General features: G+C 34.5%; 2 protein-coding genes across 3 annotated transcripts; one reads left to right on the forward strand and one right to left on the reverse strand.

Annotated features, from left to right (window-relative positions):
• The first annotated feature begins 8,623 nt into the window (after nt 1-8,623).
• LOC110719554 lies at nt 8,624-16,158 on the forward strand. 2 transcript variants are annotated; one of them, XM_021898511.1, is made up of 8 exons: nt 8,624-8,988; nt 9,109-9,130; nt 10,827-10,883; nt 11,026-11,107; nt 12,492-12,587; nt 12,672-12,796; nt 12,870-12,931; nt 15,534-15,676. In XM_021898511.1, exons 1-8 carry the CDS (start codon nt 8,889-8,891, stop codon nt 15,542-15,544), a joined length of 555 nt encoding a protein of 184 aa, XP_021754203.1. In that variant the 5' UTR covers nt 8,624-8,888; the 3' UTR covers nt 15,545-15,676. The 2 variants fall into 2 exon arrangements, with proteins under 2 accessions (XP_021754203.1, XP_021754202.1); XM_021898510.1 differs by having other exon boundaries at nt 8,674-8,988; nt 12,870-12,888; nt 15,534-16,158.
• Nucleotides 16,159-21,657: 5,499 nt separating this feature from the next.
• LOC110719556 (E3 ubiquitin-protein ligase RHA1B-like) lies at nt 21,658-22,678 on the reverse strand. The gene has a single exon (XM_021898512.1). It carries the CDS (start codon nt 22,444-22,446, stop codon nt 21,925-21,927), a length of 522 nt encoding a protein of 173 aa, XP_021754204.1. The 5' UTR covers nt 22,447-22,678; the 3' UTR covers nt 21,658-21,924.
• Between the last annotated feature and the right edge of the window lie 2,093 nt (nt 22,679-24,771).

The following is a 24,771-nucleotide window of genomic DNA, read 5'->3' on the forward strand; positions in this document are numbered from 1 at the left end:
TTGTGCTATTCAAGTGGCTGGAGCCCAACAATCCTCTTTCATTTAGTCTCTTACACACTTTTATTACGAAGTATTTTCTATTAACTTTACTCCTTATCTTTCTTAATTTATCTTTTATTTCTTTTAATACGAATTTGTCCTACAATTTATCCCTAGTACAAAATATTTAGATAAATAGGCTATTATCTATAATGTCTCCATTTGTGATTTCAACAATAATTTTTTTTTAGAGTAGTTGTTTTAAACAGCAACCTCTTCGATCATTTGGCTACTTGCCACAATAATGCGACAATGTTTTTAGGGAGGGTAGCTCCCACGACCGTGAATGGTCTAAATAAGAATGAGAAACACTTAATGAGATGGTGCATGTATAGTCGAACAGAAGAAGACGGAGTAAAATTACCCTTATTATAAAGATAATGTATCACATTAAAGCGGATGAGAACTATTACCCTCATTTGAAAGGTACTCCGTAACCAAGTTTTCACTCCTTCCTCTTCATTCAAACCACCACTAGCTCCGCTTGTCTTTCTTCTCCTTGGTTAATATCTAAGCTATTTACTAAGAGTAGTAACATCATCAATTTGCATTTACAAGGTAACACACTAACACCACAACCAATTATAGATTGATTAAATTACTATAAAAAAAAAAAAACAAGGTCAATAATCTTATACAATATTAGCATTAATGCTTTCCGCTTATCTTAATCTTATGGTAGTATTTTACGAGGAAAAAAAAAATCTAAACAAAACTTTCACGCTCTTAAATACTGGAAAACAAAAATATATCAACCAACTAACTTGCATAATGAGGTAATAATAATAATAGGAGTACAAAGGTGACCCCATTCATAATTATTGAAATATAAAAGAACGTGGAAAGATTTACTTCAAATTGAAATATTGGTTGCTTGTTTGTTTAGCATTTGAAACATGCGGTTTAAATAAAAATTTTGTCATGAATGCGACTATACGAGCTAGCATTTGATTGACAGTAATAAAGAAAAATAATTAAGATTTAAGATAAGGTTTTAAAGTTTTGAAATGATGTAATAAAATAAAATAAAATAAAAGGATGGCATCCATTTGGGCTAGAAGTTATGTTTAGAGATTAGAGCATATATAGGTGCATAAATAACTCTTTTATTAATTGGGTCTGACTCGTTTGGCCCAACTAGATACTTATGAGGCCCAACTTAGTTTTAGCTTTATCATATCTAAGTTTATATTTGAATAGTCCAAACAAAATTCTTCATCAACTATAGTCTATATAGCCGTTTATCATCCAAACTGTAACTTGCATTTCAAACTTTCTAGAAATTCAATAGCCTGCTAGATTTCTTGACAAGTGGATGTTTGATGCATTCTTGATTTAGAAGAGCTTGTCTCTATAAAGAATAGAGAAAAAGCTTGCTTTGTATTATTAATTTACAGAGTATTTATATACAAGCCTTGAGTGACCACTATAGAAAATAAGTCAACATACTACCTTAAATAAAGAGATTACAAAGTTAAGACTATACTATACATGGCACTAAAATATATTAGAATAATATATATACTAAGATAGGAGATTGTGATTGATTGTAATCAATCATGCTCATTCATCAAGGCTGCAATTTAGGAGATGATTTCTCCTTAATTACTATCTATGATATCTTTCCTTCAATATTCCCCCGCAAGATGGACGGTCTTGGAGCTGGTCCAATCTTGGAAAATAAATCAAGAAAGTGTGGCTTAGCAAGTGGCTTAGTTAGAGCATCAGCGAGTTGGTCCGAACCCGAAATGTGTTGAACTCGTAATGCACCAAGCTGGACTTTTTCACGCACAAAATGGAATGCCAATGCTAAATGTTTCATCCGTGAATGAAAAACCGGATTTGCCGAATAATGAGTCGCACTTAAATTGTCACAATAAATACTTGGAGTATGTTGTAGCTTGATATCAAGCTCTGAAAGGAGAGATTGCAGCCATAAAATTTCTGAAGTAGCAGATGCTACAGCCCGAAATTCAGCTTCAGTAGATGAGGTTGCTAGACCTTGCTGCTTTTTAGAACTCCATGATAGAGGATTGCGGCCTAAATATACAATATAGCCTGTGGTTGAAACAAAATTATCTCGATCAGCAGCCCAATCTGCGTCCGAATAGGCGTGCAAGCTTAATGGAGAATTGCGGTGAAGAGTAATTCCATGAGTTAAGGTTCCCTTCAAGTAGCGTAGCAATCGTTTGAGAGCAGCCCAATGCAAGTCAGTGGGCTTATGCATGTATTGTGATAACATGTTAACAGCAAAGGCAATATCCAAACGAGTTAGTGACAAGTACTGTAAGCCATCAACTAAGGTTCGATATTTTGTTGGATTTGGCAGGGGGGTGCCATCAGTGAGAGTAAGTGGGGGATGGGTCACCATTGGAGTTGGGACTGGTTTAGCTTCACTCATGGCAGCTCGCACAAGAAGATCTTCAATATATTTCCTCTGGCTTAAAAATAAACCATTGGCATGAGGAAGCACCTCAACCCCTAGAAAGTATGATAAGGAACCAAGATCTTTCAAGGAAAACCGAGTAGCCAAAGTAGTGACAAATTCTTGTAGACTTGTAGTAGAAGAGCCTGTGATGATTATGTCATCAACATAGACAAGTAGGTAGATAGTGGTATCAAGTTGACGATACATAAATAGAGAAGGGTCTGATATGGTGTTGGTAAACCCATAAGATAGAAGAAACGTACGAAACTCTTGGTACCAAGCTCGTGGTGCTTGTTTGAGCCCGTAAATTGCTTTGTGCAGCTTACATACATGAGAGGGATGATCTTTGTCTAAGAATCCAGGTGGTTGAGACATATAAACCTCTTCTTGTAATGTGTCTTGAAGAAATGCATTATTTATATCAAGTTGACGAATTGACCAACCATTAGTGACAGCAAGAGAGAGAATGAGACGAACTGTTGTGGGCTTGATAACAGGACTAAAAGTCTCATAATATCGATCCCCGGCCTTTGATGAAAACCCTTAGCTACAAGGCGAGCCTTATAGCGTTCAATGGTCCCATCCGATTTATATTTAATGCGATAAACCCATTTGCAACCAACTAGATTTTGGGTAGAGTGGGGAGGAACAAGTTCCCAAGTATGATTACGAGTGAGAGCATTAAACTCATTTGTCATGGCAGCCCGCCATTGTGGGTCTTTTAATGCTTGTGTAATGTTTGTTGGTTCAGAGGAAGAAGCACCAACTGTGGTATGGTGGGAAAACTTAGGATTAGGCTTAATAATGTTGTTTTGAAGTCTTGTGACAATCGTTCTAGTTGATCGAGAAGGGGGAGGAGGAGGAGGAGGTAGAGTGGGTTTGAGCGGAAGCATTATTAGGAGATGAGGGTAAGGTAGGTGATTGTCCACTAGAGGAGCCGCTAGATTGTTGTAGAATAGGAATAGTGATTGTACACCATTCATCAACTGTAGTGGCTTTGGAAGGTGTGAAGGATGGACATAAATCAGGATATGGGAAAACATCCTCAACAAATTTCACATGCCTAGATGTGTATATACGTTGTGTGGGAGGATGAAGACAGTAGTAGGCACTTTGAGATGGTGAGTAACCAACAAATACACAAGGTAACGAGCGAGGGTCTAATTTGTGTGAGGAATATGGTCGTAACCAAGGGTAACATAAGCATCCAAAATTTCTCAACTTATGATAATTTGGAGGGGTTTGAAATAGTTTAAGAAAGGGAGATATATTTTGAAGTGATGGTGTAGGGAGTCTATTTATTAAATATGTGGCAGTAGCAAAGGCATGAGGCCAAAGAGTAAGAGGGAGCTTGGCACGTGAGAGGAGTGTTAAACCAGTTTCGACAATATGCCTATGTCGACGTTCCGCATATCCATTTAGCTCAGGAGTGTGCGGAGGAGTAGTAAGATGAGAAATGCCATTAATTGAGAGATATGGAGTGAGTTTTTCATATTCACCCCCATTGTCCGAGAACACTTGAATTATAGGACGCTTAAAGAATTTCTCTACAAGGGCTCTAAATCGTAGAAAAACATCATGTGTATCCGACTTTTTCTTTAAGGGATAGAACCAAACATATTTTGTGAAATGATCTACAAAAATTACATAGTACTTGTAATTATCGTAAGAATAAACTGGAAATGACCACACATCAGTAAAAATGAGATCAAGAGGGGCTTTTGATGATAAAGTAGAAAGAGAGAAGGGCAACTTGTGACTTTTATTCATATTGCATGAATTACAATAGGACATAGCAAAATCTGAATTTTTTAAATCAAAACTGGAATTTAAAGTCTTAAGAATAGAAGAAGATGGATGTCCAAGACGATGATGCCAATCATGCATCGGTAATTTTTGAGTAGTGTAGACTCGAGGAGGACTTGGATTCCATTCATAGACTCCGGCTCTAGTTGGTCCTTGGAGTAGGACTGTGCCCTTCAAAAGCTCCTTAACACGAAAAAAAGAGGGTAAGAACTCGATACTTGTGTTATTTTCTTGACAAAATTTAGAGATGGATAAGATATTTCTAGAGATAGACGGAACATGTAGGACATTAGAAAAATTAAAAGATTTAGATGGGGTTGAGAGAGAGAGAAAGAACCAGTGTTTTGAATGGGTAGAGTAAAGCCATCACCAATTACAAGTTCCTCGGTGCTATCATAAGGAGCATGAAGGGAGAGGTTAGCAAGATCATTTGTCACATGATGAGACGCACCACTGTCTAAGAGCCATGTATTGGATGGCGGGACATTAGCAGTTGCAAGATGAGCATGAGGCGGATGATACCCCTTTTGTACAGCCCGGGCTTGGGTAGCAGTAGGAACCCGAATAGTGGGGAAGAGAGCCTTGAATGTTGTGCATTGATCAAGAGCATGACCTTGATTGCGGCACCATTGACATTTGCCGAGGTAAGGTTTTTGTTGTCGAGGGACCTGATTACTACTTGGAGTAGGAAGGAGAGCGGGAGCCGGTGTGGACAGATGTTGATGTTTGGTGTTGGCATGAGCACGGTATTGAGCAGCATGAACCGTGGCAGGGAATGGAGTAGATGAAACTGATGATGCAGCCATAAGTTCCTTAGTGATGAGCTTCTCATGGAGCTCTTCAAAGGAAATAGGGGCATCCCTAGCATTGACCGCATCAATAACAGATTTATAAATATCATAATCAAGACCAAGAAGTACCTTATCAATGATATCTTCATGTTCCATAGGCCTTCCCATGGAGGCAAGACGATCAGTACATTGCTTAATGGCTTGCATGTACTCTAAAATACTTTGAGTTGTTTTGGTTATTTTTGCTAAATGATCCTTGATTTGTTTGAAGTGACCACGAGATGGGTTTGCATAGGTAGAGGCTAGAATATTCCAAGCCTCTTGAACCGTAGCCGATTGAGAAATAAGAGGAACAAGCTCTTGAGATAGGGTACCAACAAGAGCACCATAGACGAGACGATCTTGGCGAAACCAAGTAAGGGCAGCGGGGTTGGCTTGGGAGGTACCTTCAGCATTGTTGATTGAGGCAGGAGGGGAGGGAAAAGAACCATCAACATATTTGTATAGGTCATAGCCTAATAACGTGGCTTGAATTTGAGCTTTCCAAGCGATATAGTTGGTAGGGGTAAGCTTAATTGCATTGTGAAGGTGAAAAATAGTGAAAGGTTTGGAAGGATCATTAGAGTTGGGAATAAGAGCTTGATGATCAGAAGACATGATGATAAAGAGGGAAAAAAAATCGTAGCTCTAATACCATATAAAGAATAGAGAAAAAGCTTGCTTTGTATTATTAATTTACAGAGTATTTATATACAAGCCTTGAGTGACCACTATAGAAAATAAGTCAACATACTACCTTAAATAAAGAGATTACAAAGTTAAGACTATACTATACATGACACTAAAATATATTAGAATAATATATATACTAAGATAGGAGATTGTGATTGATTGTAATCAATCATGCTCATTCATCAAGGCTGCAATTTAGGAGATGATTTCTCCTTAATTACTATCTATGATATCTTTCCTTCAATAGTCTCAACATCAACCTTGACAACAACTCTGTACCTCCGAATTAAAGTTATTGCGTCATTTTAATTTAGTAGTCACATTATTTGTTTGAAGTAGACTATCTTTTATACACAGATTCCACTGCATTTGTTATGGTCTATAGTCTCTATACTATATTACTACTTTGAGTGTTAAAGACTTGATTCACACCTTGTATGTAATTTGGTGTTTTACCGTTACTAGTAATCTTGTTATTACTTAGATCCAACACTTGACGAACCCATATTTCCTCAAAAGACACCCCAAACCATAGCCGGAAGCTCGGAACACCATCATAACTATTAACCCGCTATTAGTTAACAATCTTAACATGCAAATATACTGCTTATGTAGCCGTAAGTAAGTTAAATTAGTCAAACCATGTGTGTTAATTCTAGCAGGCATGCATGAATATATATTACAACACCGTGAAATTGACACCACTTGTAATATGAAAATTATATTATACCTACAAGTTGCTAAATTAACAATTAACCTATAAACCAATGCATGTTGAAGCCAATAAATGAGTGGGCATTATTTTAAATGTAGTGTAAATCGTTAAACGTATAACCTCAATAAATATTCAAAAACAAAGTTTCTAGAATAGACTTGCATAATTTCATATTGTTTTATTTAGATCTTTTCCTTGAAAAAAAATTCAATCAATACACTGAAAAGTAAAGGTTATAGAAATTAATATACGGACCAATTAGACCATTTCTTAGAATAAGAATGTAAATTTAATTGGAGTGGTCATTTTCTGATAATACTCGGTAGAATTAAACACGAAATCATCACTAGCACAAATATTTTCAACTTGGCATGCAACTAATGGAAATAATGTGTAGTTAATCTCACACGAAATGTTAGGAAAAAAAAATAAAATATCACGCACGAAGTGTAATTATAAATTAAAATTAGCAAGTACATGTATAATTTATAATGGAGCACATGGATCCTTGAGCTATGCAACATTATTGGCAAAACCAAAAAAAAAAAAAAAAAAGAAAAAAAAAAACGGCTAGCCTTTTTGCCGTTTTGGCCTTTTACTACGGTGATGAACATACTAAATCACCATATATACCTTTTCGAGAGTGAGGGATAACTCAAGTGGTTATGCCTTCCTTCCCGATTACAGGACATCCTGAAATCGATTCTTATCACCCCCGCCCTTATGGCTCTCTAAACACCAAAAAAAAAAAAAACCTATATATACCTTTTCAAATAATCTATCCAAAAATATTAATTTCTCTTCTCCAAACAAAAGTTTTTTAGTAATATCCAATGTAGTTATGCATCCATAAGGTTGAGAAGCTCTTCCAAAATATTAGTAAAACACAAATTCTTATATGTGGTTGGCCACACCATATGGCCAGCAATTATGACAGTTACTTTGTTAGTATTATAGGGATTACTCGATCAGTGTAACAATAAGGGATACTCGATCAGTGTAACAATAAGGGATACTCGATCAGTATTATAGGGTTTACTTTGTTTTTTTTACAAGCGGTCACATGGTGTGGCCAGCAGCACACAAGACGTATTGTTAATAAAAAATTGATAATTATCATTTAGAAATTAAAATGGTAATTAATTAAGGTAAAAACTAATTAAATTTAACTGTATATATGTTTAAAATGTGCAAGCTAGTAAATGCATGAAGAAGAAAAGTTCAGATTTATCCTAAAAAACCGTTTTGTTCGACCTATTCTCCTTTGTAGAATGGTAGGGAATGCATGTTTACACATCCCTACAACTAACTTTACATTTTATCCTTAAACTTATATATAGATTTTATAATTACAAAATAAACTCTTCCCGTATCAACATACACTTATAATTAATCTTCATACATCTTAGTTTTTAATTTCTTTGACATAACCTCAATGTTCAAATCCAACAATTGTCTTCACCATTCTATCTAGATCATCATGAAGACTAGTCTCAAACTCACATAATAAAACAACTCATGTGCAATTAAATATACCATGTTTTTTGTCACCACATCTTGTGTATCAATTAAAAGTGACTTGTAAGGAGTTCTCCATATAGTATGTGTAAGGGAGTAAAGAACAAAGGAAGCAAAATAATAGACAGACCATAATCTCTTCACATTGAAAAGATAGCTAGTAAAATATAGTTTCAATTATTAAAAATCCATTGTGGTCATTAAGATTAATTTTTAATCAAGTATTTGTGAGAATTTTTATTATTATAAAAAAAAGCTTTGTGAGAGTTTGAATTAAAAAATTCCTTGAATTGCATCTAATGACATGAAATTTAAGCGGTTTATAACCATTGAGTCAAACTAAAAATTTTGATAGAGAAACACAATTTTAATTATTTTCTTCCTCAATACAATACTAAATAACACAAAATTACAAACAAGATACGAAGCAGTAATGGTTACTCGTATAAATACTCCAAATTTCGAATACGTATTCCGTAAATATTACCGAGCAATGTAATTTGTCCAATTTCCAGGACTTGATCTCGCACTCCAGAATTGAATCAAAATCAATCTACCATTGTAATAAGTAACTAAAGTTGGAACTTGGAATAGAAAAAAATAAATAAATAATAAGCAATTAATAACGGGCAGATTTTGAAAAGTATCCAGTCAACACGGAGTTGAATCCTGATCTATTACGAACTCCACTCACAAAACAAAGCCTCCTATTTCGTCATCTCTTTATCAAACTACCTTACCTGCCCATTTCAAAAACTTCAAAATTCATTTTCACTCTATTCAAAAAAATCAAAAACTTAGGGTTTCTCTCTTTCTCTCTCTAAAAATTCTGTAGATCGAAGAACTCTGAGTCATAAAAATGGTGTCGCAGGATTATATACAGAAAATGGAGGTTCGGCAGAACTTCCGCAACCTCTGGCACACTGACCTTCTTCGCACTATTCAGGCTGATACTCCTTGTAAGATTATTTCTTCTTCTTCTTTTTCAATTTATCAAGTTTTCACTACTTTGGATTTTCACTACGAAAATCACTGTTTTCTGATTTTTTTTTTTTGGGAATTTTTTGATTTTGTTGCAGATTGCTGTTTGTCGTTGTTCTGGTAAATTCTTTGATCCGCTAATTTCTCAATTGCTGATTAGTTGAATTTTGGTTTTGTTAGTGTGTTTAGTGATTGTTTGACGAGATATGGATGATTTTGCTTGTTGACTTTGCGGTTTATTCGAGATGATTGATTAGGTTTTCAGATTTAAGAAAGTACTGAATGTAGGTTTTTAATTGAATTTTGATTGTCAATTTTGTGCTTTGTAACTGAAATTGGTGGTAAGTTTCTGCTGGTAATTAGATTTTTGCGTTTTAAATGAATTTTGATTGTCAGTTTTGTGCTTTGCAACTGAAATTGTTCCTGAGTTTCAGTTGATATATTAGAACCTTGCATTTTAAATGAATCTTGATTACCAGATTTGTAATTTGACATAGATTGCTTATGAAATTTTCCACTTGCTCTTTTTATTTATTTTTGGATATTTTACAATTAGTTGATCATATTTAGGAGTATCATGTGATTGAATATAGCTTGAATCAAATATGGCTTCAAAATGCATCGAGTAGTTTATAGACGATCTAATTGTGCAGCGAGACTGGGAGTTGGAAAAAAACCAAAAAAAAAAAAAATTTGCAATGTCAAGTAGACACTTGATATTCGTAGAACTTGGAAGGAGATGCTTGATTTTTATTTTGTGCTTTGATCTGTAGCATCGAAATGAATTGTGCCAGATTAGTGAGGATCAGAAAAAGTGAACAGAATTTTTAGTCATAGGAGTTACTCCCAATGAAAATTGATTTCTAGGAGTCTCTTAGGCTGAAAATTCCTAAGTAGTTTATCGCTTAAGTTGTGTTGATTTAAAAGAAACAATTCAAACTAACTTTAATCCATGGAATATTATTGCAATGGAGATTAATTTTCCTTTGTTGGTTCTTTGCTTGAAAATTTGGAGAGGAAAGGAAGAAGGGAGATGAAGGGTTAGAAATGGAAGGGGGGAGGAAGCTAAGTTGGGGAAGCACATGTAGCTCTCCTTACTAGAACAGGAATGCTTTTCCCCCCCTTAGAAAAACTATTCCAGCCTGGAAAGTTATTTTCATCCACTTACAAACCAAGCTAAGGAAAATTGGAAAAATTAGTTTTCCTGAAAAAATGTCCCTTCCAACCAAACGCAGCATTAAGATAGTGGGAGAAAGGAGAAATTCTTAATAGGAAGCTTCATTTGATGTATGGTAATATGGTTCATCAATGTCAAAAGAGGCCTTGTAAATATTACTGTAGTATTTAAATTTTGGAGAAATGCTGACTAATGATCTATATATATTGTGTCTTTGAATTACAAAAGGTCAAAAGAGGTCATATAATGTCAACAATCAAGCTTGCATCAGATTTTTTTACTTTAATTTTAAATAAACTTCTAGAGATTGAGAGCTTGTTAATTTCTTAGTTAGCAGGTGGAGGTTTTCTTAAAATTTGAAGTTTAATAAATCTATAATTTGCTGTAGTTAATGAATGTTAAACTTTTTCTGTGCTTCTAGAAATCAGATTTTTATCTCAACATTGTTTTATTGTTTTGTGCTCTATGATGGACTTTAGTGTTTTTTTTTCCTTCTCGCGGAGCACATAATGTTACATTCTTATTATATGCATTCTCAGCATGTACTAGTTGACTTTAAGTTAATCTCTCTTTATCATGCATGTTAACTGTTAAGTTTCTTTAAGTAGCACTGCTGATTATTTTTTGTTCTGTTTATAGTGCTCCATGTGTATCATATATGCTGCGTAAACGTGCTCTTTACAATGACATGTCAAGGTGAGTATATCTTGTAGCTGTTAAGTACTTTGTGAAGTTTATATAAATAAAATACCTTCCCTGAAAAGAAATACTACCTTCGCTCTTTGAACAGAGGTAGTACGTTGAAGTGGATTTTAACACACTTTTCTTTTGCTTGTAGATATGTATGCTGTGCAGGTTATATGCCTTGCAGTGGTCGGTGTGGTGAAAGCAAATGCCCTGAATTTTGTCTTGCAACTGAGGTATAGTGGATGTGCTTAATTTACTAGTTAACCTTTTTTGTAAAAATTTTAAATAAAAGCCTGTTAACTCTGCACCCCCCCCCCCTCCCCCCCTTAATTCCTTCCTCTCTGTCCCTGTTCTTTTTAGCTTGGTTAATTAGCACACAACAAAATGGGTTGGCAGAATGGCAGTGGCTATCTTCTTTTTCCTTTCTCCCTGCCTATGAAACATTTCCCTCCTGTTCAGACAATTATTGTTTTTGAGCTAAGTTTTCTTCTTTTTAATCTAACCAAGATGTTGACCTAATTAGTGCATCGACTACCTATTGATCTCAATAGAGGCAACATTTAAGAGCTGTTTAGGCCTCATTACCATGCTATTCAATTTGGAATTACCACTTTAAATCTATTCACCTACTTTGAAAGAGAAATTACTAACCAACAACTCCAATTTGTTGTGACTTGGATGAGAAGATAAAAGGAGAATAACAGGGGTGTGCAGAAGAGGGTTGTGGCTGACTGGTTGCTGATGTCCCATGGTTAGTGTCAATTTGAGTTTTATCAATTAGGCTCTATTCTCTTCACCTCAACACTTTGTTTGGATAAGAGAAAGGAAGAGAAGGGGAGTGGGGGGTAACAAGTTCCTTTGCTTGGAGAGGAGGTTGGGGAAGGAATTTTCCTTTCTTTAATAAAGACCATCTCTCCAAAATTAGAGAGATTTGGGTGTGGCCAAGGAAAGAACAAATGTGGTGTCACCTGACCTGGTTTTATTCTGTCCATTTGGTCATAGGCGCATCCTCCAAAGTCTTGGTAATTTCAAAGGGTTTGGGTTGGGATTTAAAGCAAGACTTGAATTTTGCATATGGCATGTGTCCTTTGCCACCCTCATCCCTTTTATCAAAATGTTGTAGGAAAGAAAAATGTGGTATCACTTGACCAGGCTTTATGCTTGTCCATGTGGTCAGAGGTGCATCCTCCACATTCTTGTAATTTCGACGGGGATGCGTTGGGACTTATTAAATTTTGCATGCAACATGTGTCCTTTGCCATTTCCATCCCTTTTCTATGTACTCTTTCCATAAGCTGTATGGCCACCAATTTGATTTGTTGTTAGTTTCTTTTATGTTCTTTTATCTTTGCTGATAAATGCTTGCTGTCTCCTGCCGTGATGACTGAATTTCAAGTTACTTACAAGCTCAACGCATCATATGCGTGAGGGAACCGCCCTTTGTCATCCATACCTGATCCTTAGTCTTGGTTTGTTTATTTGATAACCACTGACAGTTAACTGTCCAATCGGCAGCAGCTTCTATGTCTGTCTTCTTGCTTCTATAATGTGGATTAGCTATTTGGTGAAACAGTTGCGTATTGGATCCTTACAATCTCTGCGACCTTTGATTTACAGGTCTTTCTCTGCTTTGGGAATTCGGTGGCCTCCACTCGTTTCATGTTACAGGATGAGTTCAACATACAAACAACTCAATGTGATAACTGCATAATTGTATTTCCCTTGCTCTGCTTCCTCAAACTAGTCCTTTGTGCTCATTTATCTTTTTCCCTATTACTAACATGCTTTCTATGGTAGGGTTTTATGGTCTGCCTGAACCAAATTGCATGCATATTTTCTATAGTAGCAATGATTGTGGGAAGTCAAGAAATCCAAGAAGCATCTCAATTGTTGAATTGCCTTTCTGATTTGGTTTACTGCACGTAAGTCTCTTCTTCCTTATTCTTCTTAATCTGACTAGTGAATATCCCCTGATTTGGTTTTTTGTTTGTGCAGTGTCTGTGCGTGTATGCAGGTAAGCAGTCATCAACTTTTATCAAAGTATCATGGACTTAATGGTATGCTTACGTGACTTCTAAAATATCCATCACATTTTAGTTCGTGGGAATGCAAGTTGTATAAATGGATATGGTCAACAACAGCATACCTTAAACTAAGCCTTGTGACATGGTGAAGTCATTATGCTGTCTTTTTAAAAACATGCTTGTTTTGAATTGATATGATTTTCTGACATACAGTACAAGGAATCAAAAGTGGCTTGTGTCTATAATGGACGCAAGCAACCTTGAGTGGTACCAATAAGGTTGTTGTTATACTAAACTTGTGCTTATTGATACCTGAATTAAGTACCAATACACTTTTTTATCGGCGTCAATCAGAAAATGCGCTAAATGAGTACCATTAGTTCAATTGATGCGCTTAATTGGTACCATTAATTCAATTTGGAACCAATAAAGAAGTGTATTGGTACTTAGTTTGGGTATTAATAAGCACAAATTTAGTACCAACTACATAGATTTAAAGTTGCCTGTGTCCAAAATAGTCACAAGGCACTTTTGATTTTGACAACCTCGCTCACATCTATCAGCTGTCTGAACCAGCCTAGCAAATGCAACTTATTGCCATGAAATCCCATGATCAGGGGTCCCTTGCTATGGCTAATAAGCTTCTGTTTCCTTTGATTCTCAACAAAGATCTATTTAGGATTGTCAGGTATCGAACTGTCTAACCATGATCTATTTCTGAGCGTCAGACAGTTCGCGATTTCTTCCATTGCGATCTGACTTCCAGACTCAGATTATATTAAAAAAGGAAAAAAAAATGTTTTTTTATTAATGGCAAAATTTCAAATTGCATATGTTAATAATTTGTCAATACACTCAAATGGCATTAACTATATTAATAAATGTCCAAGTCATCATTAGCTAAGCATTCTAATCTATCTTAACTTTGGGAGTCTTTTGTGCGTCATTTTTAGTGTCTTCTTCCACATCCACTTTCACGGCCCCTAGTTACCCCAACCATCACCCCTTGTGTTGGACTCTCACCATTAGGGTTGGGTCGTGTTTCTCAATAAACCATCTTTTCTTTACCCTTACCTGTAGGCACGCTCTTTTTCTTAGGCATGATAGATTGATAGGGGTCTTAAACACATTTTCTTGGGGTTTCGGACCCAAGCACTTTTTTGGAGGAGCCTTCTACCTCCAAGACGCTCTTTGTTACTCTTTGACTTCGTCGGAATATATGGTTCCGCGGTAGCTTCACTGGCTAGAGAACCCTTGCAAACGGGCAACTCACTTTACTCTCTCCTAGCATTGATTTTGCTCTTCTCATTCCGGGGCATTCATTCACATTTTTAAATGTTGGACAATATGCTGACTCATGCACAATGTTAAAAGATGACATTGGCCTCTCGGTCAATGCTCTTCGAAATATATGACATTATCCAAGGAGAAAGCAACATCACGTGGCCATATAACATCTTGCCTTGGAATAATATGCGCGTAAAGCCATATTGCCTCATCACGTTAGAAGGAATATAAAAGGCAAGTCTAGTCAAGTTAGGCATACGGACACAAGGAGTTTCATTTATTTTTGTCAATCATGCCTATAATCTTTCTTCAAGCTCCTTTGACTTGAAAAATTGCCTCCAATTGTCATTTGATCTAGCTGGAAAGCACCTCTTTCTCCTTTCATGGCTGTCTTGTAATAAAACTTCCTGCGCTTTTTCTTTTTATTTCTTTTGGGGTTTGGGCTGTAATTTGTTTTAAATTTCCTGTTCGTTGAAGCTTTCCCCAACTGGGTGAAAAAAGGTAAATGAGTGCCAAAAAAAAAAAAACACACTTGGGTACACATACTTGTAGGTGTTGTGTTCATGTTACTTGCAGGTGTACCCAGACACCACACTGTTGAGGTTTTCACTGTTTTGCTCCTCACCCCACCAACCAACTCACCCACTCACAAACACATCGAACTTAATGTGTCTGTGAGTATAGACTTGTTATGGATTGGACTAGCTAGTCCTACTAGTTACTTTACATAGGACTTGCTTCATAAGTCATGAAGAGTGAAAAATATAGTGTTTGTCTTGTTTAAATCAACAAATAATCTGCATTTATTGACTTGTGACTAGTGCTCTTGCTGTAAATCTAATAGGCTTCATATGCTGAATGTAGCAATTGAGCTTTGCTCTTGTTCCAAGTTCTTTGTAAAGGTAGCTTGTACGACCTAAACCTACATGTTTGTGGTTATGCTCAGGTTGAGAGAGATTTTTAGTTAGCATGAGCTGAATTTTCTGGAAGTTCAAGGGGCTGATAAGTTACCAATAACAATTCATTGGCAACAAGGCATTGCCAAAGTCATGAGACGTAGAGTCTCTTAGTCCTCCGTTAGTAAAAAATACAGTCCTTGATAGTGAGAGAAAAGGAGGATTTTAAATGTGACAACGAACAAGTTAAAAGCAAAACAATCGTAGCATGCATTTTTGGGAAGGCAACTTCTGCTTTTGTTTTTATTGTTGTAAGGTCAGAAACTAAATTGCTATGGTTGAATCCACTGTTTTTACTAAAGCTCGTCCCTGTATCTGGTGCACTGAAATGTCTTATTACTATTATTCTCACCGCACTTAGATAACCAATGGCAAGTTGCTTATTATTGCAGACACAGCATAAGATTGAAATGGACAAGCGAGATGGCAAGTTTGGGCCTCAGCCGATGGCAGTGCCCCCAGTTCAGCAGATGTCTCGGATTGACCAGCCGTATCCTCCCACTGTTGGATATCCATCTCAACCTCAAGGATATCCACCTCAGCCTCATGGATATCCACCCCAAGGATATCCTCCTCAAGCTCATGGATATCCACCTCAGCCTCATGGATATCCACCCCAAGGATATCCTCCTCAAGCTCATGGATATCCACCTCAACCTCAAGAATATCCTGCTCCGGGCTACCCACCAGCGGGCTCTGCTTATCCTCCTCAAGGCTACCCACCCGCTGGCTATCCCAAGTGATCCCCTCTTGCTATTTGAAGTGGTCTAAAATATTTGATTCATTGTGTTGAGCTATGCGTGATATACATAGATTACCCTTAATTATTCATTGTTGTAGCAGTGCTGCGGCGTCTATTGTAGATTCTATCCATTAAAACTTGTCTAAGATACGCTGTGTCTTATCTTTTTTTTTTTTTTTTTTTTTTTTTTTTTTTTTGTCTGAATGTTCGTAAATTGTAATCTGCACAATGCTAATATTGGAAATTCCAGTCGAAGAGTGGTGTCTTATAGACTATTTTGCTTTGGGTTTTTACATATGATTGCCCATGTTCCTTCATGCTTCAGGTTGTAAAGAATCACAACCTTCATAAATTTTGGAGAAAGCAATATTGAAGCAATAAATCAAAAATTTTCCTCTTAGGCTCCTTTTTTTAGTGGAAAATGATTTTCCTTTCACTTCTCCATTTCCCTTCACTGTATTGTTTTGTGAAAGAGTGGAAAATAATTGTTTTTTTTATAAGTGAAATGTTACTTTTAGGAGAAGAAAAACCATAATCTCATGTAAAGAAGGTATGTCACTTTTTCTTCTTTCCTCATCACTTCTCTATCTGTCTTTTTTCATTTTATTTCCATATTTTTTTTCCATTATTTTTTTGACGCGTTTTTTTTTTCCCAAAATAAGTTTTCTTATAATCAAACAAACAAAGGAAAAGGAAAACCATTTTCATAATCTTGTTTTCTATTGAAAAATAATTTTGTAGAAAGTGGTTTTCCATGAAAAATGTTTTCAATAAACAAACGGAGCATTAGAATCTAAAATGTAACATGATCAGTCAAAGAGTTAACAAGCTGTGACCTTCATGAGAGTTTCCATAACTAACTAAACTCGTTATACCGATAATCTTTGCTGGAAAGCTACAACTTTCTTCACACTCGGATCCATTGAAAATAAAATCATTGAACCATCCTAAAAAGCTAACTATCTGATCTATGCTTTACACTTTATGATCAAAATGAGTAATTTCATTGACATCACCTGAATTTCTTAATAACAAGTAAGAGGCTTCTTCGCAGCGTCGTAGGTTGTTGAGTCAAAGTGAGTATAATACTCTTACTCTATTGCACATTTGCGCATGTACGGCTGCACAACATCCCCGAAGCAACGCATAGGACGGTGGCGAATTATTGAAGCCAGTTTCTTAAACTTTATTTTGATATTACGCGTTTCAATCATTAGTTATATTAGTTACTGGAATTCCGTACTTTTTGACTAATTGTAGGCTTAATTATTCATTAAACAATTTTCGGTCGTGCTTCGAGTTGATTTTTAATTGTTTTCGTGTTCTTGCCAACTATATATCTCGTTGATGAAATTTTTTGCCAGTTTGTTGGTTATGACATTAAAAATAAATCAAAAAACAAATAATTTCAGTCGTCCATTTTAAAAATTTGTGGTAGTCAAAAGTCATAAACTGCATTAGAATTTTCAACGACTTTATCTGATCTCTATATTACAAGTCTTTGGTGTTAACTTAAACCAGCTAAATTGTTGATGCGCATCGATTGTCCTTACCTTTTATATACGTACTCCTTTAGTGTGATCCTTGTTGTACTTTTTTTTTTGAAATTTAAAGCACACATCCAGCACATTTAAATACGTAGTATAAGTATTTATATACAATGTATATACAATTTTGACAAAATAACAATAGATAAAAACAAGTGTTGCGGAGTATTTTTTTTTTAATATGAGTAGAAAAATTCAGATATGATTTCATATTATTGTAGACAAGTTTAGACAAATTAAAATAGGTCTAGTTTTGTAAAAAAAAAAAAAAGGTTTAGACAAATTAATATAAGTTTGAGTAATATAATTTGGAACAAAAATCAATAAACCAAACAGAGTTTAAGATCAAAATTTTGATGTTAATTTAAGCCAAAGTCAAATTTGTAACGTTATTTATAATTAAAGCGTGGGTACAAAACTATTTCCATAATGCGTGCAAGTCATAAAAATAATTGAGATTTGACACTAATTGGATCCATAACTAAGTAGTGATCACAATGTAGGTTTATTTAGTCATTTGGTTGACTTATTAGTTTTACTTAATGAAATTATGAAATGTCGGTAACTTGAAAATTGTCGGCTTAACTATTGAAAATAAGAGAGTCAACCGTTCGTTAAGCATGTTCTATTTTCATATGTAGTTTGTTGATTCCTCAAGTAAACTAAATTGTCTCTTAATACAAAGTTTTTGTGTTGGAGTATTGCTGACACCTATTTCAATCTTTAGTATTTTCGAAAGACTTTTAAGTGGAACAATGTAATTATGTAAATCATGTATATGAGGTAACACTGTGTAAATTTCATATAGTAGAGGTATCATGTTACGCCAAATGCCCTTTACGTACATATAAAATAAGACTTTTATTTTTTAACATTAACATAAGAGGAATAATGTTAAATCTATACTATGATATGACATCATATAATTTAATTTCACTTGAAGGATACATGATATCACGTTACACGTTATACTTATTACATTATTGTACTGATAACTATTTTAATTACTATATATATACTCCGTATTTATAAATAAACATTCAAAGAATAAATGTATATCATTTTATTATATGTAATCATTAATGTTACTTCGTACGATAAATTACATATCGTGATATCGACCGATATTATTAGCTTTATTTATGCTTAAAATTCTTATATTCATTCATATTCTTACTTATAATACAAACTCTAAAGAATATGGGCTCTATTTAAATAGCACGCAATTGCTAGAAAGAAGAAGAGCATGACATATGTAATAAGATGAGGTGGTGCGTAAATACTTCCACCACTAATTGAATATATTTTGGTACGTTTCATTTAATAACATTTAGGGCCCCATTAAAACTCAAATGTTTAGCGATCACACATTCACATAAACACATGACACATGCATGGATAATAACGTACTGAGGAAGGATGTAGGGATATAAATAATGGTTCATCATTCGTTCATTTGTACGGAGTTTACACTAACTAGAGGAGATGCTTGAATTCAAGGTAAAAAAATTATGGAGTTTTCGAATAATATATAAAAGGAAGCTAAGGTAAGAGGTAGTGGTCATTATTGAAGGAGGTGGAGGGGTAATTTAACATATTATGATTACCTTCATTCCAAAGTAACTTAACGGTACAAATTGGAAATGAGGAAGTTTGTTACCTCCATTATTGAAGGTGGCAAATTTCATCATCATATGTTTGTCCTTAAAGATCACCATAATCTTCAGTCATCTTCATCCTCGGTCTTATCTTTTCTTATTACTTCCGATCCTTTAAGGCCTTAAATATATAGTTTTACCCATAAGGCTCCGAACTCATGACTTGATAAGGCTTGTTAGGCACTAAGGCAAACATATAGTGTTACGTTTACGGAATATATTCGATATTCTTTTTCATTATGCATGAAAGTTACACATATCATTAATTCTCTTCGGTTTAGGGAATTGCCCAATTCTTAAATGGTGCAATAGTAGAAAAAGAAAAGTAAGGAGTTAAAAACGAACGATTAACAATAAAAAAAAAATATCCAATTTGTTTTTTTTATATTCTACTCAATTACTACTATAAATATGCAATGAAAATTCGAAAAAAGTGAACGCGTTTAAAAAAAGAGAGAGAGAGAATGTAAAAGGATGAACGAGTGTAAATAGAAAAGTGAATAAATTAAGAAAAGATAAAATGATAAAAAAAAAAAAAAAAAAAAAAGTAAGCATAATTTAAAATAAAGTAAAGCCAGTAGAATAGAAATATTCGAAGGGATTCGTATACCACAAGGAAAAGATCAAGTATAGAAACTTGACGATATCGCTCATAGGTTTGTTATATCATGCAATCTCTACGCATACGCATTGCAGTGGAAGGTTCAACATTGTGCTAAATCAACAACACTTCCAGCCAGTCCTGTAATAATACTATTTATACTTTTTTATTAAAGACACGCATGCAATAATACAGTGCCTATAATTCTAATTTCTGAATTAAAGATCTTAACTTTTTTCAATTGATTATATCAAAAGTTTACAAATCTTTGTCTTTTTATGGAAAGTTTTTAGTTGCAAGAATACTTTATAAGATGGATGGGGTGTGAAACTTCTCTGGAAGAAGAGGGAAGAAGTTATTAAATTAATATTATCACGGCTTTAAGTTATTATTATTGAAATTATGTTACTAAAATGGTTTGCTTTTAAATCAACTTTGGCATTAATTGTGTACAATACTAATTATTACTCCATAATATTTTTTTTTTTGAGAAAATTACTCCATAATATTTTGATTAGAGGTGACAGGTGGATCGTTTAAACTAATTTCGGTTTGTACTATACTCGATTGATGTATCATTTGTTTCGATTTTTAGTCTTGTTTATCAAGTTACACTTGGATTCTTAGTTTGTCAATTAGTCTCTCATGATCAATGAATTATCATTATCATTATCATTATCAATGCCATTAAGTTATAGATCATGAAAAACTTGGTCAATCTTAATAGCCTGACCAATTTGAATCATGTAATTAATTTCATATTCGCGTCAAGAAATCGATTTATAGCAATAATACAACCGTATCACTCAAACTTTTCATAATAATAAGGATTTTTTTGTGAAAAACTACCTTATATACTTCAAATTTTGTGAAAAACTACCTTATAAAAAAATTATTGTAAATAAAAACTAAATGTTGTAAATTGCTACCACATGTGGTTGATTTAACAATGAAAGAGAAGAAGAATTAGGGGTATATATATGGGGGTTATGGAGAAATTGGGTGGGAAAAGGAGAAAAAAATGATTGAAAATAGGTCATTAAATGTCCCTTATTCAGTGTAATAATCCGACAAAAGGTAGCTTGTTACAACATTTAGTGTTTTATAAAGTAGTTTCTTACAACATCTAAGTTTTATAAGATCGTTTCTTACAACATTTTTTTAATAAGGTAGTTTTTTCACAAAAACTGAAATGTATAAGATAGTTCTTCACAAAAAGTGCTAATAATAAAACATACTTCGAAGTCTTCTTTCCTTAGTGTTGGTGAAACAATTAAATTAATAACTGTCGACAAAAAACAATTTACCACAAACAATGTACTATAAAACAACTACGGAGTATTTTCTCTTTTAACTTCGCTTAAAATAGCACATACAACCTATATAAGCTCTACCTATCCAATTCCGCCTTGTCCTTAATTCAATCTCTCCTACTCGTCTTACACTATCTTAATGAATTAAACTAATACCCTAATGGTAGCACTTTAAGATAATTGTCCCAATAACTACATAATTTAAGATCCAATTATCCAATAAGTGCAACCACAAAAAGAAATCGTACTTCTCCAAATAACAGCCACCATAAGTGACCACTCACTTATTATATTTCTACTAGATTATTCAAATAAGATGATTTTGATGGGCAAACTAAATTCCATAATGATGTATTGACGCAAGGAAAATACCTAAACATACGTCAATAGTACGTTGTCATATCATATAATATTTGCCCTCATTCTCACATCTAAATGAGCCAATGAATCTACCCAATGTGCCAAAACATCTTGTCATTTGCTTTGCCACTAACCACACAACAATGAACAAAAAATAAAAGCAAATTTGTCCCCCACTAATTTTCACCCAATTACCTTTCTCAAATTGACAATTACCAACTAAAATTCACCCAATTACCTTTCTCAATTGACAATTACCATCTAAAATTTCACAATTAAATGGTGAAAAAAAAACTTGACAAGATTACATGAAATTATTTCCAATTTTTTTCTTTCCATTGTAAGTATTCAGTAATATGTACATCTCATAGGACTGAACTCAGCTCAAGTCTCTGATGCGGATATCAACTAACTTAGCTCGATAGGTCTCGAATCCATAACCCGAGATCTATGATTTAAGAAAAAAGAAACTAATCTAAAAATTCGGCCCAAAAATTAAGCCAATAGAAGAAAGAAAGTGCTATTTACTCTCATTTTTTTGTTTTCTTACCACCTATCAAAACTACAAGAAATTAGTGATAGGAGAATATTCAGAGTAAAAATCTGGAATGCCAGAAGCAGCCCAAAGTTTCTCGTTGAAATCTTCTTGCAATTCATCAGGGACAAATGGCATCCTACAAAGCGGACACGTCTTCCGATCGTGATCGATCCAACGGTCCACGCAGCACCGGTGGAACATGTGTCGGCAATTTCTCATTCGTCGGATCTCATCCTCCTCCTCGAACTCGTATAAGCACACCGCGCAGCTCTCCGGCGGGCCGGGCTCTTCGGGCCCAGCGGCGGAGAGGACCTCGGCGTAGGTGACGGCGGGGAGCATCTCCCGGATGAGGGCACCGGCGGAGGAGATGGATTGGACCGGGCCGGGCTCGGGGTGGTCGAAGTCGTTGGCGGGTTCGACGAGGGAGGAGAGGCCCATGAGGCGGAGGAAGGAGAGGATGAGCTTGCGGAGAAAGCCGAGGAGCGAGAGTGTGGTGAGGAGGAGCTTAGGGAGGAGGACCTCCGTGTAGCCCGACGGAAAGCCCATATTTTAAGGGTTGTGATTTTTAGAGAGAGAAAGAGGGAGAAGTAAGAGAGAGAAAGTGAAAGGATAGTGAAGATGAGGAGGGAGAAGATGAGGTATGATGTGAATTATTTATATAGGGAGATGGTGATGGGATGGGGATAGTGGAATTTGAGAGTGTATAAAGGTATAATTTTTTTAAAATAAAAATTTGATTAATTAATTTTTTGTTAGGAAGTTTTTTGCTTGTGACAATGTCACTATGATTAATTAATTTAGAGTCAGCATCAACATTGATATAAATCATATCATAATACATTTTACATTATACTAACATAGAAGTAACATGTATCAGTTACAATTTTGATATGTTATACATGTATTAGTTATGGAGTACGGAGTATAATATTGTATATGGTTTTTCTTCTATATCACAAAACTATGTTTTTGAATATGATTTAAGAACAATTTTATCATGGGAAAATATTCTCAATTTCAAGTGGGGTTCAAGACATGTAACATAATTGTCATTGTATTGATATTTTGATTGTTAATTTAATGTCTAATAGATCCTTATTAAACTGAATTGGAGCCGAATTATGCCCTATAATGTTATATAGTACAATTGGACATCATAACCATAAAGTTCCATTTTTATTTGTTATTATTAGACTCCGTGTTTAATGATTTGTTGTATTCGATTGAATTGGATTTGTTATAATTTATTGAAACATAGAGTTCTAAATTATCTTTTTAGTATATTTTTTTTAGTTATGTTATTCGGCGTATTGAACTGATTCAAAGGTCAAATAAATCACATAAAAGACCAACTCAAACTAGCCACTTCAAACCATCATTAAACATCAAAGATTCACAAATTTTATTGCACACTTGCTATATATACGCAAAAGTTGCAAAACAACATGACATAATTGAAATTTAAAAGTCTTTTCACCTTAGCACAACTTTGGATAATCTAACATTTATAGCATTTTGCTAAATAGCATTAAATTATATTAAAAACTCAAACTTGCACATAACATAATTATATGGTGTGCCTTTTCTTACACTATTTGGATCATCTATCCAATATTAGTCCTGTACATCATACACAATCAATATCTAGCTAGTAAGTAGTAAAAAATTCCAATTCACAAAGATAATTAATGTAAAATATGTAGTAGCCTAGTAGGTTTTGATTGTGCTTCATCTCAATGATGCATGCACAACTACACAAGGTTTACAAACGATGGACAAAAAATTAAACTACATATAAGGGTTCAAGCATGCACCAAATTTCACTATTATTTTAAACACAAACTTCCTATACAACAATAGCACCATATTATACTAGTTGTAAACCTATCTTACAACCTCTTAAAATAAGAACGATTACAAAAACTTAAGCAAAAAGTGAGATTATTAGTCGAAATACAATGAGTAGTTCTACATAAACCATTCTCTTAAAAGAGTTCAAGTCTTACAACCATTGATTTAAACATATTTCCCACTTAAAACACAAAGTTAAAGGGTTCCCTACTAAGAAGAAAAATAGGCTCTTTATTTGAAGTCATGAGGATTGCTGTTTCCCCACGGCATCCAAGTTGTGTGACATTTTAATGATGACTTATGAACAATTTATCAAACAATTTTTAGAAAGATAACAAATCTTATGAAGTGGGAGCAAAAAATAAGGCCATACCCTAATAGTGGGGGACTCTATGCCACAATAATCACTGTTCCCATCTTGATGGGGCTAGTTTGCAAGCACTACCATTCCAGATGCCCCTTTCCCATTTGCTTTTGTTGTTTTCTTTTCCTCTAACCTTTTCTAGGAATTTGACAAAAACTTTCGTAACAATAACAGTTTGTCTAATACGTGTGTCTATGATTGTATATTTATAAAGAGAAATGATATAAAACCTTAAAATAGAGTTGGACTAACTGTAAGTAAAGAACACATTCAAATTCAAAACCTTTCTCTTGTTACACCATTTTCATATGAATGTTTGTTTTTTAACAATCTATTGGAGAAACAACTGAAAATAATTATATGTACTATTTTTATCTTAACAAGTGCTCATTACAGGTTGTTGGTTAATATATCGTTAGGTAGAGTTACCCTAGTTGTGGGGCATTGAGGCAAGAAGACGAGGGTATTTGTGGTGGGTTGGCCTATCAGGTCGTCTGTTACAAATTACCTCGTAATCGACCTAATAAATTAAAGTAAAACAAAAGAATGTATTCTTGGACACATACTAGATAAACCGAATTAATGTTTTGTGGCCTTATATACACAAAAAAAATTGTTTGTGAACCTTGCTGTTTTTATCAAATGTTCTTCATCAG

This window comes from Chenopodium quinoa, unplaced genomic scaffold (genome assembly GCF_001683475.1).
Source record: "Chenopodium quinoa cultivar QQ74 unplaced genomic scaffold, ASM168347v1, whole genome shotgun sequence".
NCBI classification, from domain to species: Eukaryota; Viridiplantae; Streptophyta; class Magnoliopsida; order Caryophyllales; family Amaranthaceae; genus Chenopodium; species Chenopodium quinoa.

Coding starts and splice junctions, on each gene's coding strand:
- LOC110719554 (XM_021898510.1), top strand. CDS start 8,889: ATGGTGTCGCAGGATTATATACAGAAAATGGAGGTTCGGCAGAACTTC. Junction 11,108..12,491: donor AATTTTGTCTTGCAACTGAG/GTATAGTGGATG, acceptor TTTGATTTACAG/GTCTTTCTCTGCTTTGGGAA. Junction 12,588..12,671: donor AATGTGATAACTGCATAATT/GTATTTCCCTTG, acceptor TTTCTATGGTAG/GGTTTTATGGTCTGCCTGAA.
- LOC110719556 (XM_021898512.1), bottom strand. CDS start 22,446: ATGGGCTTTCCGTCGGGCTACACGGAGGTCCTCCTCCCTAAGCTCCTC.